The sequence below is a fragment of the Strigops habroptila genome, chromosome Z (genome assembly GCF_004027225.2).
Source record: "Strigops habroptila isolate Jane chromosome Z, bStrHab1.2.pri, whole genome shotgun sequence".
Taxonomy (NCBI): domain Eukaryota; kingdom Metazoa; phylum Chordata; class Aves; order Psittaciformes; family Psittacidae; genus Strigops; species Strigops habroptila.
The window spans coordinates 71358211-71377661 of NC_044302.2; the positions used below are offsets into that span (position 1 = coordinate 71358211).

The window sequence follows — 19451 nt, forward strand, 5'->3', positions numbered from 1 at the left end:
TAAAGTCCTCCAGTTAATTCCCATTTGAAGAAACAAACCCTTTCCATCAGTTACCACTGATTAATTTTTTTATATATAATGTCCTTTCCTCCTTCACATTCAATTATTTTATTTTACTCTTTATAGAATTTCTTACATTATATGGATGAAATTCTTCAAAAATAAACGGATAGTATACAGCAACCGTTACGACAACTTTGTGGTACCGTAAAATAAAATATATATTTGCACAGTTTCCTGATGAACACTGACTTCTCATCCAGCCTGTAGAATTTTTTTCAGGAGGTTAGCTTCATTTCAAAAGAATGTTTTAATTATTTTTTAGCACACCCTACATTAGTTACCACTTCAAAAGAATTATTTGTTTCACAACTCAAACACATCTCTTCATATTACATGCACCCTTTTCAAGCTCTTCAGAAATATTTGAATACTTGTGCCTGTTCCATCCTTGATCCTGTTCCATCCACTGCCTTTTGATCAGAATATCTGATCAAAAGTGCATGCAAGTTTGTTTTTCTCTGTTTGGAAAAGTGTCGCTTCCTTGCCTGTCCTGCTTTCTCTTCAGGCAGACAGAAACCTCCCTATCTCTTCAATACTTCCAAAAGAAAGAACAAATGCAAATCTACATGCTGTCCCCTCTCCTGATTTATACCCTCTGGCATCATTTTCTGATGGTTCCAGTTCGCCTAACTTCCTTGCATCTTCTTAGAGAAGGTGAAGGAAAACATCTTTGTAGACCTGGACCATGAGAGAAGGCAGGATTACTTTCTTCGAATAATCCCAAACAGCCCACTGTTGTCCATTCTTCTGGCACAAAGTTTCCCAAACAGGTTTTTTTGTGTATATATGTGTGTTGGGGGGTTTTTTTATTACTATTGTTGTTTCTGAGACTATGTTCTTTTTTGTGCTTTGTGAAATCTAGTTGAGAAAGAATCTGAAATTTCTATTAAAGAAATAGTAAATCCAAACTGCATCCATTTGCACTCCAGTTCTGAAAGGAATGCCCAGCATAATATGGCAAATTGGGAGAGTAGGTATTGCAAAAAAGAAGGTAACAATATGCATAGTTTATTCTCAGGGAAAAAAAAAAAAAAAGACCAAAACAAAACTGTACAACTCCTTCATTGCTGTGATGCAGTAAAAGGGGTGTATTCTCCAGTGTAGACCATCTTCCAGCTGTGTAATGTTTTCTAAGCTTCAATGTTGTCAATTGGTGGAGTTCCTACATCTGTAAGTCTTCAGAAACTATTTCATAGTGCCTTTTTCAGGGCTTCTCCTACTGCAGTTTTTGCAGGGGACTATCATGGGAGAAGTGGAGACTTCCCTCTCACGACTTTAGCTTGAATAGCAGACTTCATAACACATATTTCACAAGAAATTCTTCATAATCCTTCACTAATTATCATTAGCTTGGAATCTTCCAATCCCCAAGCCTCAGCAAAAGTGGTTTACCTGTTAATGTTGACACATCCTTTCTGTCACATAGTTGTTTTGTATTCCTTAATTTGAAGACAAGTATCTTGATCGCAACAGATTATTATGAAGCTTTTGCTGACTTTACCAGTTTCAGTGGGATTTTTATGTAATGTAAGGCTCCATATGGACTTGACAGCTGCTAAGCAGAAAACCATATTTATAGGAAATTGACCTTTATATTATATTTCCTTCTTAACTCAGGCTTCAGAATTAACAATAAAAAGTGGTCATGAAAATAGACTGAATCAGAACAGCAATGTTCTGCCTTCTTCATGCAATACATGAGATGTATTTATAAGGTCATTTCCTCCTATAACATGGAACAGAAAACCTATTCCTCCAAAGCAGATTCCTGGGTGGTGTTCAAAATATTTTCACGTTTATTATCTGAGATCTGTAGCAATAGCTTTATACCCTTAAGAAAGTAGATTCAGATTCATACTATTTTTGTGTGAGAACCTGTCACTGCAACACAAAAATTACATTACCGGCTTTAATGTCTTACTGTATGATTTACTCCGTATGTGTGTGTGTGCACTGGTTAACTAATATTATGAGAACTTATATGTAATTTGAATGTTTTTCCTCATCAGGCTTCTTTTTGTAAATTACAGCCAGTCATTTGCTTGGACACTGAATATTGGAAAAGATGAAGATGCATTTTGACTCTGTGCCACACTGCTGTACAAGTTTTATTATAGCTTTTCTGTATCAGTGGGTCAAATTTGTGATGAGAAGACAATTTACTGAATATGTTACATTTACAATTTTTTTGTATCTCAAGCTGTGATAAGATAAACACTGGACACTAAAACACAATAAATGTTACATAGTAGAAGCACATATAAAACTTACGATTGGTATAAACCATTTTAAAAGTCCATGAAGAACAGATAACCTACTGAATGAATCTGCACCAAAGAAACAGCTGCTCTTAAATGCCATATCATTACAGATAATAGTGACTTATATGCAAAAATCAATTTCTTCTCAGCAAAAATTTGTTTTCTATTCTTTATCTTTACAATAGCTTCCTTTTTCTAATATTACAAATATCATTTATGGGTATTCTGTAGCTTTATGTTCATAGGATGTGCTCCATTTATTGAGAAACAATTAGTGTAGTCAGTGAACGATGAAAAGCTGTTTGTCTTCTTATTAATAGCACATATGCTGTTGCATTCACTTAGGTTGTTTGGTGCTTAGTTCCACTCAGGGTAGTATCAGAGCCAGCAGGACAGTTATGATAGAGAATTTTAAAGACATAATGCAGGAATCTGAAGTGGTACTAGCCAAGGTTTGTAGTGGTGTGTTATCTTTTTCCTTTGTGCTGTGAATGCTTCCTTGGGATAACAGTATTCATTTATGGTTATATAATTAAAAGAATATTCAGATAAAAGAAAGCTGGGTTAACATAATTGGATGCTGGGTTTAGGTCTGATACCTAATGCTATTTTGCCAAGGAATTCCACAAAGACAGTTTAAATAGTCAAACGCTGTAATAAATGTTAGTTTTATTTTGCCCAACTGAAAACCATGATATGTGTAGGAAGAGAAAAATTGTCCACTTTTTATAGCAAGAAAAATTATTCAAGGACAGACTGTGTAGGTCATTATAGGTAAAACTGAGTTTTATGGGTGCTTTTTAGAAAGATTCATTCGTAATATTTTTAGAGGGGCTTTGAGGGAAAATGGAGGAATCAGTGAAGAATTTCAGTTCTTTACTCCTTTGTTAAAAAGAAAATGTTTACAGTGCTTTAAAAATACCTTGAAAATTTAAAGCAACACTAGTGTCCTATATGACACAATTACAAAATTTGCTGTGTAAGAGCTGCTGTATTTCATGTACTATATTAAACAAAAAAAAACAAAACAAAGCAAAAACCAGTGGGATGCTTTAATCACAAAATACTTAAGCTAAGCAAGATTTTTCATTACTCAGGTGTTATTATTCATTTCCTACCTGAAGATGAATGTAATCCTCTGTTTCCTACGCAATATTATTTCCACCACAACTTCTTATGATATCATGGACAAAGAATTTTAATTGCCGATAGGGAATAAATAGATTACATTTAGGACTGGAATTGAAGAAATACAAAACAGTAAGACTGGTTCTCTAAAAGTTAGGTTTGCTAAAGCTTTTTATGTAACAGAGACTGTCCTTCAAAAATGTTTTCAAATAATGTTTATTTTCCTCAAGTATGCCTTAGTTATATGCATATATAGCTTTTCTGATTTCATTGGAACCAGGTTTTACAGGATCTCATTTGGTCATTGGAATATTAGCTTGATACCGTAGAGGAAATATCTTTGTTCTTGAGAGGAGTTTAGCAAAAGCCTTAGTTGTATTTCTAGCTACTCTTGAGCAGTTCGGTCACCTTCCTTCAAGAGTCAGCAGGAAATGTCTCACCTGTAAGCTTTTAACTTCTTTTAGGACCAGGATATAAACTTATATTTTAGTTCCAAAGATTTAGTCATGCAAATAATATGGGTTTGTCCCCATCTCTTGAGGATGGCAGCCTTTAAACTTTGATGTAAAAAACTGTGCCTTAATAAGAAAACTCCAGCTGACAAGTTGCCATGGTCATGTATTAATATTCATGCATGTAGCATTCATGTTTTGGTAATGCAGTATGTAAATCTCATTCTTTTAGCAGGTTTCTTGCATAATACAATAGCATCCTATTATAGATTAATCAGCTATGATATGAGATTCTCCTCACAATCACTGACATTGGTAAAAGAAGTTCAAATTGATCATTCTTATGGGTGGCTGACTATTTTCTCCAGTTGTGCAGAATCTATTTGCATTGACATCGTCTCAAATTGGTATTTTTCATTCTTCTTTCTGTACCTCATCTTAGGTTTCTCTGGGACCCAGTGCTTTTTGATGATTTAATTTGAGCCCCAAACACAGCACCTATGGTGCTGGGAAATTCTTTAATGGACATGCTCCCTTCCCCTTCTGGGCTTATGAAACCTACGTAGTAACAAAGAATGCCTGTGACACACAGAGACTCAAACCTGCTGGCTCTTACTTTGCTGGCATAGTGACCCTTAGCAGAGCACTGTTCCAGGAGAGGCAAGCATATGTTAGGAAAGGTCACATTTTGTCATACACTTCCCTTCCTTGGTACTATACCAGGATATTTTCCTGGAAGACTCAGGATCACAGCAGGAAACATTTGCCTCTTGTTTAAGTAGCTTGAAGGAAAGCTTCACAATGAGCAGGTACAGAGTTTACTGAAGGGGGATTGTTAGAAATTCTTCTGAAAACACATTTTGGTTACCATGATTCATAGTCAGAGTACTATCTTATGGATGGGGCATTGTACTAATAAATATTGCTCAAGTCTCTTCCCAGTAACAGATCAGACTTTTTTTCAGCAGCCAACCATGTAGAACACAATAGCTGAAAGATTAGTCAAAGCATGGGTGGGTAATAGCAGTGTTATAGATATATTTATTTCTTTTGCACAAAGCACCCATACTGCACGGTTACGCTATGAAGAAATCCAGTTCTTTGTTAATAACAGCTTTTTTGAAGGCAAGCTTTCAGAATGAATATACTAGAAATCCTATTAAAGTGCCATCCATTAAACCATTAAAGCACTCATTAAAACTGTTAGTACAGACTTGTTATTCATGAGTTATTGGTCTTTCACACTTCTGAAATGTGTCTGCCAATACCACTCTACGCTTTGTTCCAGTGTGGCTATTAAGTCTGAGGAAATATAGATTAACTTTCTTTTGACAAAACAGTGCTTTGTGGGAGGATAGTAAGGCCACAGAGTGCTTCAGATTGGTGAGAAAAATAGGAAAGATTAAAGTTCAGTCCATTTGCCTGGTTTTGACATAATTTATGTTAACTATGTCTGCAGGCGGGCCTAAATATTAATCACTGAAATACACCATCTGGCTATACATCATACAAAGAAGTGAATGGGGAATATAGTATTCTGCTGTTATGAACATATCCTCATCTAATTCTACAAATAACTGACAGAGAAAGCTGCTGTTTGATTTTTTCTTTTCTCGATATTCAAAAGCAGCTTTACATCGTCTCAATATTAAGGCCTGAAAAGGGGAAGAATAATACAGAACAATTGAAGCTAAGATTTAGATGTAAAATATTCTTAATAATTATAAATTCACATTGAAAATGGGTATAATATAGAGCTGAAGCTCTTTCTCAAAATGAGTAAGAACCTTACGCATTTTGAGAGAGAATACTTAGACCATAATTTTATAAGTGCAACTGTATATGCAAAAATACACATTAAACTTTATGTTTGCAAGTAGTTGTAATTACAAATAGGTAATTTATGCAGGTTTTTTTTAATTTTTGTATATCCTTTTGGGGTTTTTTGATAGAGTAAAGCCCAAGTCCTGCAGTCCAGACTAAAAACTAGCAGCATGTTAGCCAGACAGTTTATTCTCTTTCTTTTTCGTTTTTCTTGTCAAGTGTGAAGATAAAGTGTATGTAACATATATACTGTGAAGTAATTTCCAGAATATTTGGGCACTTTAGGTTAACACCTAAAAGATCAGGCAGAATGTATCCTTCAGTGATATATCTAGAACAATGCAGAGCAGTGTTGCTTCATTCTGGAGCAGTAAGCTATTTGTTAGCTAGCATTGCATATATGGCTCTCAAAAAAAAAATCTGACTAGGTCATCACAGACAGTATAGAATGCATGAATGTATTGAAAGCATCTTCTGTTTGTTTTGAAATTACTATGTTTATCTTCTAAACTATTGCTAGAATTCTGGGTTAAACCCATATTAAATAATACCTTCTAAAATACTGGAGACTTGACCTGCAGACATCCTGCACAAGTTACCTTATTCACCTGCATTCACTCAAAAGGAAAAAAAGGGAGATTCTTGCTGAGAAAAGTCATCATGTAACTTTGATTGCTTTTCAAGTCATATGATGTAGATGAAATACTGGTCAGCTTATAAAGAGGTATATTACATGTCTTAAGTATACCATATATGACTCTTCTCTTCCCAGGGCTGATGGAAATGTGGTCAAACTATTTCTCTTCACCTTAGGTGAAATAAATAGCACTTAGCAGTGAAGATAACAATATATATTTGTGTGTTTAAGTGAAGCAGTGCTCACCTGCTTCAAAATTCTATCTGCCATCTATCTCAGAGGATGGGAAAACATTACCATACTGCAGCTAAATTGTAAGAAAATGGAATGAAAATTTTACAGAGTCACATTTTATCATTTGCTTTATCGATAAATAGGAATGTCACTGTTGAGTCAGAAAAAGCAATGTTTTGGTTGGAGAAGGACCAAGTCCTAATATTGGAAGGATCAGGTTGCTATGTTTATGCTTAAGTACAGCACAGAAGTGATGTCTGCTTTGCAAGTGGCAGAATACCAACTGGGTGATAGCTTGTTGTTCCTATATATGTAAACAAAATACAACAAGGCTGAAAAAAAGCCATCAACAGTTTTTTAAAATTCTTAATAACTAGTCTATTAAGATACTAGCTTAATAATAGTAAGATATTAATACTATTAGCATACTAATATATGTTAAGCATTGTTTCACAAATTGCTAGGTCTGTAACCCCAAATACTGGGATAGGTCTTTTAAATCAATTTTTGGTGCAAAAATTATGTGGAAATGAAATCAGATTCATTCAGATCTGCAAACCATTCAAGAACATCTCCTGAACTGTTAGTAACACACATAGCGATAGAACTCAAGTGGATCATATCCAAACCACAAGTAAAATTTTCATGTTTCATTTCCATTAACATAAAATGGACTCGCAGCTGGTTTAAGGCTGGGAAGAGTCGGCATAAGCGATATAAAAATGGTGGCTTGATGCTGTAGTGACAGTATGGAGCTTCCCACATGTGCTTTTTTCCTGGTCTACTCATGGAAAGTGAACATAGTGTTAGTGAAGTGGCCCATCTAGATTTATCTGTGTCATTAGGATTTTTTTTATAATTTACGGCAACCTGGCACAGAGAGCTGCAAGCCACACTTGTACGTAAGCATTGACGGAATAGTTTTGAGAACTGTAATGTTACAGAAAGGAAAAGTAAAACATTACATGGTTAACTGTGACTTCTCAGTATGAGATGACCTTTCATACAGGTGCTACTATAGCCAGCATAAGCAGGTGCTGTCTGTTGCATATTTTATATTTACCCAGCTGTATGTATACCTCAACCATAGAGGTAAAAGTAAGTAGTAGAGCCTGGAGTCTTCCTATTGATGAAGGATGAAGGAGTGTGAGACAAGCTTCAGTGTCTCCATCCTGGAACATGAAAGAAGCAGGGAATAAACAGTGCTTCTTGGGCTGTACAGTTATGTGTATAAATAAGAGATCATTAAAATTTCAAATATGCCTGAATTTCTTTCTTATTTATGACTCAAGGAAATAAAAATCAAGTCTCTTTATGTTGTCCCTAGATGATACGCAGTTCATTCCCTGAGCAACACTGGTATCATGTATTGGCCTAGCATCAAAATGAAAGAACAGAAACAATATTATTTTTCTTCTGGAAAACTTCAGGAACGTTCGAAGTTTATTTAGTAAACAGGGCACTGAATTGTTTGAACATGTGTGCTTGGTAATAGAGAAAGACAAAAATATTTATTCCTCTTCATCCCAGTGTTTTTGAGATTTCTGACATTTTTTTTTTCATTCTCTGTTATGCTAGAACCCAAACTAAGTGAAAAGATAAAAATATGGATAGAATACCCTTGCCTTTCTGAAGAGAAAGCCTTGGATTTGAAAAGCTTATGGTTTAAATTTCTGATGGAAATTTCAGATGCATAAATACAAAATGCTTTATATAATATGTTCTAATATGTTACAATGTGTCTTGAAGTCATAGTTTTCTTTCAAAAGCATAATATTTCCAGAGTAAACTGTATGTGAGGAAGAACTCCGTTACATTAGGTTACATCAGGGCAGAGCACTGAACAGGCTGCCCAGGGGGCTTGTGGAGTCTCCCTCTCTGGAGACATTCAAAACCCACCTGTGTTCCTGTGTAACCTGCTCTAGGTGGCCCTGCCTTGGCAGTGAGGTTGGACTGGATGATCTACAGAGTTCCCTTCCAACCCTAATGATTTTGTGATTCTGTAAACTATGGGAGCATATGGTTTGTAATGATTATAAATACAAGTATGTAGTCCTAGCTTTTCTTCTCTTTCTCTTTTGAAGTCTATTGATCCTGGTCAGCAGTTCACATGGGAACACTCTAACCTGGAAGTAAACAAACCAAAGAATAGATACGCGAATGTAATTGCATATGACCATTCTCGTGTTCTACTCTCAGCAATAGAAGGTAAGGAGACCTTTGAATTTAAACTAATTAAATCTTAAAATCTGGTATAATTTTATCTCCGATATCTTTGCATAGTACTAAAAAGAAGTGTTACTTCCGGTAAATTCCTATAATGACAATTCTTTTCTGATGTGTATTCTTGGTAGTAAATTATGAAAATGCACTAAAATTAACACAGAATCACATATAGCACTGAATGCATCAGGTCTCTCTGTGTATGCCAACGTGTTATCTAAAGTAAATTATTATTGCTGTTTACTTATACTAATTCTACAAAACAAATATAGCAGTAACCATGCATGAATTAAGGTTTTGGCCAATCAGTGACATTTTCAGTATATCCAGTTATTCAGTTTCATTTGCCAAATCCTAAGGCGGGGGGGAGAGGGAGGAAGGGGAAAATCAGTTCAGTTTTTATGTTCTCAAGGAGAAGTTTGAGAATCCTCTGTTAAAATTTCCTTTTTTTTTTCATTTCCATTTACAATCTGAATGTTAAACAAGAGTTTTTAAACAAATGCCCACATGCATTGTTGGAACCTCAATATTTCACTGTCAAAAGAATGGCAGAGGGGTATAATAAGAGCTCTTTATTATATATATCATTTTTCCCCTTTTTTTTTTTTTCCCCAAAAGCTTTTCAAAATCTTGAATGTTTTAGAGTTTTAACTTAAGAAAACTGGCCAAGTTGATCAACCCTGGGAACTGTATCTCTTTATCAAGTGCTAAAGCAATGGGAAGCATTTGGTTTTCACTTAGAGGATTTGATTTTTTTACCAGTTCTGCCTTACCATTGACCTACTTCCTGGGATGAAGACAGATTTTGTTGACAGTCAGGTATTAATGATGGCCAGGATATAATCAATTATAAATTTAGGTGAAACAATTTGAATGAAAATACAATTTGCCTGTAGTAACTCTGAAAGGGCTTGCATATGATGCATAAGATGTAGGGAACTGTATTCAAGGTCATAATTATTTCAGTCCTACAAGTTAAACTGTAAGGTGTTTTAATTTACAGTTATGAACAGGTTCTTATCTTTGGCTACTCCAAACCTGAAGAAACTGGATACTAAGACAATATTTATAGGTGAATCCATTTAAATATTAGCTGCTTGGTGAAGAAAAAAGCAATCCCAATGACTGAATCCTCCCTTATTTGTTGCAGCTGCATACCATGGGCTTTGATATCACAGATAAGAGCTTCTCAAATGTTTTAGAAAATTTAAATGATTGGCTTGAAGAATGTGCTTATCAGCTTATGTTTGTTCCTCCTCTGAGGTTCACAGAGCAGTTCTGACAAGATTTTATGTAACATCGCATATTTTTTCACGTTGCCTTGTAGAAGAATATAGCTGTATAGTAGAACCACCTATCTCAACACTGAAGAGATTGTATTTTTATTAGCATTATATATGATGTAATTCAATAAAAATATCCTTTTCCTTGTCCCTGGTCTAGAGAAGTACATAGTCAGGAAAAGCCAGGAACAGCAATGGGGCAGCCATTCTGAATTATCATGTAAAGTTATTTGGAACAAAATATTTAACTCAGAAATAAGTCCATTTGACAGAAGACTCCATATGTTCACAGAATTTTGTTTGGAAAAAGAGTTGTGTAGTGGGAGGGGGAGAAGGGAAGGAAAAAATGTAATTGCAAATAAATTTATTTTTTAATTTGTAGGTCAGACATCTGGGCTTAAAAAGTTCTTCCAAGTTCCCCTTCGTGTAAATGACCCATGAAATTTGGTTCCCTGAAAGAAAACGCGAAGAGAAGAGACAAAACAGAAAACAAAAAACATAAAATCATAATAATTAAAAGTATCAAATTGCACAGTACATTAGACTAGTTCTTTAAATAATAGGTAGTAAAAATGTGGGAAAAAATCTACATTGTACTGGAGGAAAGGACTGAGTATTTTAAGGAGCAGAGACGACATACAGTTAAACTGTAATGTTTGATTCCTTTTTTAAAGTAAGAAATACAACAATTAGGCTAAAATTTCTAACCCTATAATAGTCAGTGACCCTAAACAAATAAAAATACTATAGCCTTTTGAAATAACAGTGTCAGATGTAAAACCACAAATGAGATTTTGACCAATTTGGTGGTTTGCATAATTTTAAGTATTTTCTCAGTCTTCAGTTTATGGTGAAAAAAGCAACGTAAATCAAATACTAAACGCCTTTTTAAGCAATGATAATTTGATTTGAAAACAGTAATAAATTAGTATTTAATTATGCTTTTAAGTTTTTTTACCCCTGGGATTTTGTATTATTGTGTTTCTGAAATTCTCTGCGTGTACCTTCATAAGCTTTATACATTGGTCTTAGCATTTGGTAATAACTGCTTCTCTTTCAAGTTTTAAGTCAATATTTCTACAATGAAAATATGCAGTCTGCCTAGCATTTTAATTTGTTGACAGCTGCATTTGTTTTCATGCTACCAGAAAAATCAATATTTTGAATATTGTTTTTACAAAAATCTCCTTTACCTATGTTACTATGCAAGGTGGTTTTGAATCCCAGCTATATTCTTGGCTGGAGTTCCACAGCATGGAGTTCCACGACGTAATTGTTGACTTTGCAATAAATAGTTTTTTATATTATTGAACTCACCATTCTTATAAATTTTATTACATTAGGTGTCCCTTTGAAAGGAAAATTCAGATTGGTTGTGGTAATTTTAATTTCCACCTGAAAGAAAATATTACTTTGCAAAATTTTGTTCCCGTGTTCTTGAAATCTCATTGCTCATGTTGTGCTGTGTTTGGATGTGTCTGAGAAGGACACTTAGAATTCTACATGATAATGACAGAATGTTATAATGTAGTGAAACTTATTATATGTATCTAAATGGATTTGAGGGCAGAATTTACCAATTAAAAGAGAAATAGGTCAAGTTAAAACAGGTAGTCCTGTGATCTTAAACCTGTAAGAAGGGAAAAAAATTATTAAATGTTCTGCTGTTTAAAAAGTCTTGCCAGTTCTTTTAGGAGACATCCAAGATTAAAAGTCTGTCTTATGTGACATGGCTTTGCATAATGCTAGTGATTAAAAAAAAGAAAAAATCCATATATTTCAGCAGTGTAATTTTTGTCTGATGGGAAATTTAGTGGCTTTAAAATGCTGCTACCTCTAGAAGTCCGTGACTGTAATATAAATGATCAAGAAAGAAAAAGGTAAGAAACTGATATTCGTATTTATCTGATTGACAGTTCTCAGTAAATTATCATCAAATATGTAGGCCATTGTCTTTAGATTTAGAAAGTGGTCAGGTCAATATAAATTCTTGAACGTCTACTGAAGAGTCACAGACTCTCAGTGCATTTTTGTTGTATTGTACTAACGTTATGTATATATATGTATATATATGTATATATATATGTATACAGACTTAGAATGATTGCATATCCCTCCTTGCTGCAAGCCTCGAGTGCCTTAAAAACAACAAAAGTATTTCAGTGATGAGGTAATAGGGTAGAGAAAGACCAGTGAAGTAAATTTCATGGGGTAGAAGTCTCTGTGAAGTAGACTTCCTGGGGTAGAGTTAATGGTAGTAGTTTCAATAGCAATGTAGAGACAAGTTCATAGAATCACAGAACAATAGAATGGTTATAGTTGGAAGGGACCTTAAAGATCATACAGTTCCAACCACGCTGCCACGGGCAGGGACACCTCCCACTAGATCAGGTTGCTCAAAGCCCCTTCCAACCTGGACTTGAACACTTCCAGGGATGGGGCAGCCACAGGTTCTCTGGGCAACCTGTGCCAGTGTCTCACCACCCTCATAGTGACGAATTTCTTCCTAATGTCTAATCTATATCTCCCCTCTTTCAGCGTAAAGCCATTCTGCCTTGTCCTGTCACTGCAGGCTCTTGTACAGATTTATTGTAGGCCCCCTTTAGGTGCTGGAAGGCTGCCCTGAGGTCTCCCCAGAGCCTTCTCCTCTCCAGGCTGGACAAGCCCAAATCTCTTAGCCTGTCTTCGTAGGAGAGGTGCTTCAGTCCTCTCTGATCATCTTCATGGCCCTCCGCTGGACTCGCTCAGGCAGGTCCATGTCCTTCTTGTGTTGGGGCCCCAGAGCTGGACACAGTACTGCAGGTGGGGTCTCATGAGAGCAGAGTAGAGGGGAAGAATCACCTCCCTTGACCTGCTGGTCATGCACCTTTGGATGCAGCCCAGCATACAGTTGGCTTTCTAGGCTGCAAACACACAGTGCCGGCTCATGTTTAGGGATGTAATAATTTTGCTGTTTTAACTTAACAACAAGAATCGTGTAATTCCTGATACCCTTAAAATCAGCTCAGAACAATTCTGACTTTTTCCTGTATACATATCTACACTGTCCATTGAGGAAAGATTCGGCAAAAAGTCCAGTGGCTTTTTTCTTAAACAGGTAATGAAGATTTGGCATGTCATAATTTACTGTGCATACTTATATTGAAACTGGTTTTTGCAGGAATTATCAAACCAGAAATAATTTCATTTCATATTAGAGGCACCTGCAACCCCCATTAGTGCATAATTTAGAGATATAAATTAATAATTCTATCAAAAAAATATTGCTTTAATAGTTAACTTTGGTGTTACTCAGTCTTAAAGAGTTGGAGAATCACTAAATCGAGTTTCAGACAGCTGCAGATGATGTAATCACAGTATGATGATTTCATGCTGGATTTTGATATCTGCTTTGCACTATAATGCAAGATACTGCTATCTCAGTGTATTGCGGCCAGTGTGCTGACACAATGCTGTTACCTGTGTCTTTGAGATACTACACTGAACAATCTGTTTACTTTCATTCTGTACACTTTCTTAATGTGGTCCAGCTTCCAAAACAAGACACAACAGAACAATCCAAGCTTCTTTCTTTTTCTTAACAGAGCTCTTTCTGGTTCCCAGTCTGTTCTTCTGCTGCTCACCTTCCTAGTTTCTCCTCTTGCCTGCAGATTTTCTACATCTCCTAGTTCTTAGTTGCTGTCCGTACATCTCACTTTGGATTTTTCTCACTTTTTCTTTCCTTTCCTTTTAAATATTTCTCTTTTGACCACTACGCAATCCCTTTCTTTGTCCTGTTTATTTCAACATCTTCCACCCCTTTTTGACATTGCCTTCTTTCCATAATTCTCTACAATTCCACATTTCATTTTGAGGCTCCATCTTTTATAATTTCCCTCTTCACCAGACTCTGCTAGTCCTAATAGTCCATCCACAATCCAGCAATCTGTAGGTTTTCTTTTTCTGTCATTTTTTTTCCTTCTTACCTTACCTCGTTAAGATGATATGTAGTGAATTTTCCTCAATCTTTGTAAAAAGTTTTCATTTTACCAATGTTCATTACTACAGTATGTTCATTGGTCTTGTGCTGCTTCATTTTTCACTGAGTTCTTACCGTACAGATTTGTCTTAGACCATTTGAACTTGATAATCTCCTTAACTACATAGATTTTATGTTACAGAAACTTCCACATAAATAGTTGTTACTGGCATCTAGTAGCTGCTTTAGCTTATTTTTGCTCTGACGTAGTTGAAAACATCAGTCATTGATTTAAACCAATAGTACAGCTTCATCAGCATTTTGAGTTCATCATTGCTTTTTTCTAACTTGTTTACAAGCGTGACTGAGTTTAATCGTATTACTTCACACACTTTTTATGATTAATAGCACATTTCTTAGGGAAGCACCACAGAAATAAAAGTTTATGGTTTAATTTGTTTTAAATAGAAAGGCTATTCAGTGCTTAGCCTTTGTAAAGGCTTGAAATAATTTCATAATTTGATTTCAGTTTGTGAATAAACTGTGAAGTCTAAAGCTGTTTAAGATTATAACTGTATTCAGGAAATCAAATGAATAATTTTGTGGTCTGCATTATTAGCCTTGTGGATCTGAGTCTGTGTTGCAGCAAACTGTACTGTCATCTCAGTTCATAAATCCATCTCACTGTATCAGGAGCTATAGAGCTAATATTTTTAATTTTTTGCTCTTTAATTGTGGCATTGGTCAGTTTTGTTTCATTGCTCGTTCACTCTTGCCCTGTAAAATCTGGACTGCTTTATTCCCTTGAGATATTTGAAAATAGGATGTCTTTTATGCTCAACAACTCATCTGATTCTTCCTCCATTGTACTCAATTCTGTCTGACAGAATAAGGAGATTGCAGACTCTGGTCATTCATCACCATAGTTGAAAAGGCTACTCGAAAATAGTTATAGTACAATTATGACCTGGAAGCTTAGTCTTTAGCTGACTTTTTGTGCAGGAACTGTGTCTCTGCCTTCATGAAATTTGTGAAAGTCAGGTTACACTGCATGGATTATCCTAAATTTACACTTCAGGTATGCTACCCTAAATCTGCAATAAACTCCACTGATGCCAATAGACTTAGCTAAGGTTCATATCAATATTACTGAAGGCAAGATTTGGTTGCTTGTCCTCTTCTTGACCCATGTTTTTATATGTTGACTTCTCTTAACTATTAAACCCAAATTTAAGTAATGATGGCAATTGCTGCTATGTTTATGGATATGTTTCCTTCGAGCTGTGGCAGCCAGCAAGGGTTTGTAGGATTTCATTGTTCTACAGTCAAACTGTAGTCAAATTGTTTTTTCACTATTAGACTTGACAGAAAATTTTTCACCTTTCTCAGCTCAGAATGAGGAAAGACCAAAAAAGACCAGAAAAGTCATTTCAGAAAGTGACATTTAAATATTAGATTTATTTGCCTTTGACAGTTATTTCTGCTTGGTGTTCAGGTTTTCTATGCGTTATTTTTAAAGTGCATACGCTTCATTAGGCCTTTTGTGGTAAAGCACCTTCGCTACAGGACTTTAAGTTTATGGGTTGTGGAACACATCTGATAAAGCAAAGCTGGTGTGGCAAAGTGTGAGATAGAAAGTGAAAGTGCGAAAATGGTATTACAGAATACAAAAGGATTTGGGAACAGAATGTGAAACTGAGGTCATATATGAGAACAGTGATGAAGAGAGGAGGTGTGAGAAATGGGTATGATACTTGAAGGGACTGTGAGAATGGAGAACAAAGAAAACACCTAATGGATACTGTGGGTGAAAGAGACAGTATAGCTGAGCATTCTGAATCCTGTTGTTCTCTTGATCTCAGTGGAGATATAACCCTATACAGCACTGTATTCTGCTAGAGATAAACCCTTGATGAAAGTCTTGCAGTGCAAAGTGTTGGAGCAGCACCTAGTTTGTCCCAAAACTGCATTAGTTAAGTCACTGACAGTTGCTCAGGTCCTGTGGTAAATGGACTTTCCTGTCCATGTCCCAGCCATATCCTTTTTAATGTGCCACTGAGGCTGAGTTGCCTTGTAAAAGGATTTTTCTGGCTGAAGAACATACGGGATTTTTTACGTTCTCTTGATAAAGGTGAGTGCAGAAATAGGGTGGAAATTTCCACTTCAACCTAGCTGGGAAGAAATCTTCTTTACAAATATCAGTAATTGTTAATCATAATTCTTTCTTACTTGCATCTGTGATCAAGGAATATGTAATCTGAAAGCTTTTATTCATTCTAATTTTAAAAAAATGTTTTTAATTTAGAATTTATTTGTTTGAATATGATTTATCAATAAATTTGATGCAAGTTAGTAAAAAGAGTATTTACAATCACAGACATTCTGGATTTTTTTATATCAGGTACTGGGAGTGGCTGCTAAGATTTATAAAGATCGTTCTTTAGTACCCAGTTAGCAATACTTCTCAGGCTTAATTTTCATGCTGAATTTGTGCAGTATCAGCTCTAGAGGCCAGCTTTCCCAGAAGATAGTTTAACCACTTTACAAAGTGTTGTTTTTCTTTTTCATTTTTTTCCTCAGGCTTTTATTTATAACATATGCTTCAAAGTAAGATACTAAGCATCATAATATAATTCTAATTTATGCAGAAAACATTTCTTACTAGCTTTCGCAGTTCCTTTGGTAGTAATACCCAGTTGGTATAGATTTCTCCTGTTGGCTTCATTTTTCTTTCTCATCTGTTTTGTGCAAGAATGTTTTTATTATCTTGATAAAGGAAGAAAATATGGCATTGTGCCGAGCAGTTTTATTTTCTAAAAGTCATTAATTCCAATATCCACAATAAGAAGTGTCATGTAAAAAAGTTTTAGGTCTACAAGGAGGAAGCTTTTGAACTCCAATTTCTGCTTTTCTTGGAGGGAAATCATGCTTTTCAGCTATAAACTGTGCAAGTTTTAAAGGTTTTCTTATTTTGTTGTATTTTTTCCCAGAAAATACTTTCAATCAGCTCCAATCATAGTCAACCAGTCTTCCTGTGCCCATCCATGCATCTTACCTGAGGAGTGCATTTGCTGCCTCTCTGCTGCCCCTGAAATTAGAACTCTTTCCTTCCCTGAAATATTTTGTCATATTTTTCCTTTAACTGTACAGAAAGTCAAATAAAATTAAAATTTGTGTGTAAATATAATTTGAACATATAAACCAAGAAAATCTATTAAGCTTTCTTGGGCATAAAGGCAAAATTTTATGCCAGACTACAACTGCAGTAACCCATAACCTGAGTAATTTCAAAATCATCTTGGGTCTTAATTAGTGTCACAGTCAATCAGTGGGTTTATTCATTCCTAAGTAGTGGGATGAAGCACTGAGCTTACCCAGAATGAGTGGAGAAACTCTTCAAATTGTGTCACAAACAACAACAAAAAAGTGTTAAAGAGGTACCCCTGTTTTCCATTCAAATTCAAATTATTTTGAACCCCACTGATGCTGATAGACTTAGTTTTCAGATTTTTTAGATGTATGCCACTGGCTGGCAGGAAAGGCAGGAGTGTGCAGCCCCAATTATTCCTGGTTTGGAATTACCAGCACAAGATAATACATCAGAATAGATTTGGAGGTTCAGTTTCTGACTTGAGAAGCATTTCTTTAAACTTATTCAATAATATATTGTGTTTCACAGCCAAAAAAAAAATCAACTTTATTGCCTGGTGGAGTAAAAATAATCGTGGCTTTAGAATAAGCCAGGGAACTTGTATCACTTTAACTCTCTTTTTTAAACAATTTGTGGAACTTGCACTGTATCCTGGGGTTGTAGATATGGGCATGGCAGATTGGTTGTGTAAACATAAATCATTCATGTCTGCTCAAAGAAGTAACTTCTGTTAATCACTTTAACAAACCTTTTGTATCATTTTATTATGATGCACAGTTCCGTATTTCAGCTAACTCTTCTGGGGAACACTTCTGTGTTCAACACTGCAGTAATGTGTGAAACACTGCTTTGCCATCCCACCAGCACTGAGATCTCACATGAGTATCTTCTCTTCAAGTCATCAGTTAAAAAAGCATCAGTGACATCAGAACTGGTGCTTGCCGTGCTTTGTCTTCCAGTATGTATGTGGTCTTAGTTGAAAGCTGGGCACTGCACTGCTGAATCCAGTCAGGATGGGACTGAGACCTGTGTATCCATATTTACCCCTTTCTGTGAGCATGGCTGCCTTTTCTGTCTACACTAGTAACACAGTCTTTACTACAGCCAATACTTCTCCTCGACGTTGGCAAGCAGCATGTTATCAGGCTCTCAGTACAGACATGGCACTGAATACCCTCAGTTAAATAGATTCCATTTAGGAGCTGGCTTGCTTCCATGTGGCTCAAAGCATGGACATGTGTCTCGTAGACACACCCGAAGTCCCTCTGTAAGTCTTGTCCAAAATACCTGAGCCTTGAGGAATGGACAATGTAGGTCTAATGTGCCCACAGGTCTTGGATTCCACCTTCTTTTTATGTGTTTAATTTTTTATTCAGATTTGCAGAGGTCTTTACTTCATGCACACACCGTACAACAGATTCCACTGTTTCTTAAACCTGACTTATGTAATGTGTTTTGTTACAACAGAGCTCCTAGTTAACTTCCCATTTAATGGGAAAAATGAATGTAGCAGTAATAATAGTCTGACAACATAAATACTTTTTCTATATTTAAAAAAAATGCAGTGAGTTCAACAGGAGCATTAAACAGAGCCTACTCCGGGCATCTGAGGGAGAGACTTTACTGTCTGGCCCACGCAGAAGCTGCCATACTGGTGGGTGACTGCAGGCAATTTCAGACTAGCTTTTAAATGATACTGTTTCCACTCCCAAGTCTCTCCATCTGCTATGGATTTTCAGTCTTCTTTTATACTTCCTTATCAAACTGAGCCTGTAGTTTCAAACGAACGGTTATTCCCAGAGAGGACATCATACCCCTCGGCTCCCCAGATGGCATACACTCACTTGCTGGTACCCATGTACTATTTGGCATGCAGCAAGCTAGGTTTCAGTGATCCAGCTGGGTTACAGGATATTTTTAACCCTTGTACAATAGGACAGCACAAAAATGCTGCCCTATATTTTCACTCTTCTCTCTTTGCAGGCATACCAGGCAGTGACTATATCAATGCCAACTACATAGATGGATACAGAAAGCAGAATGCTTATATAGCAACACAAGGGGCATTGCCAGAAACCTTTGGTGACTTCTGGAGAATGATGTGGGAACAGCGGGGTGCAACTGTCGTCATGATGACAAAACTAGAGGAGAGGTCCAGGGTAAGGAAAGCATATACAATGTTAATAATATCGTACCTGAGTAATCACATAAGATTTTTATTTATTTCTTTCATGTAT

At 35.9% G+C, this 19451-nt stretch overlaps 1 protein-coding gene across 50 annotated transcripts in view; it reads left to right on the forward strand.

The window, feature by feature from the left end:
• The window catches only part of PTPRD (protein tyrosine phosphatase receptor type D), a 1245299-nt gene that overhangs the window by 1170917 nt on the left and 54931 nt on the right, over positions 1-19451 (forward strand). For all 50 annotated transcript variants that reach the window (XM_030512143.1, XM_030512142.1, XM_030512141.1 and 47 more), the window contains 2 exons: positions 8684-8807; positions 19198-19373. In XM_030512143.1, the coding sequence (XP_030368003.1) occupies positions 8684-8807; positions 19198-19373 (300 nt within the window). The remainder of the gene's footprint in view (positions 1-8683; positions 8808-19197; positions 19374-19451) is intronic.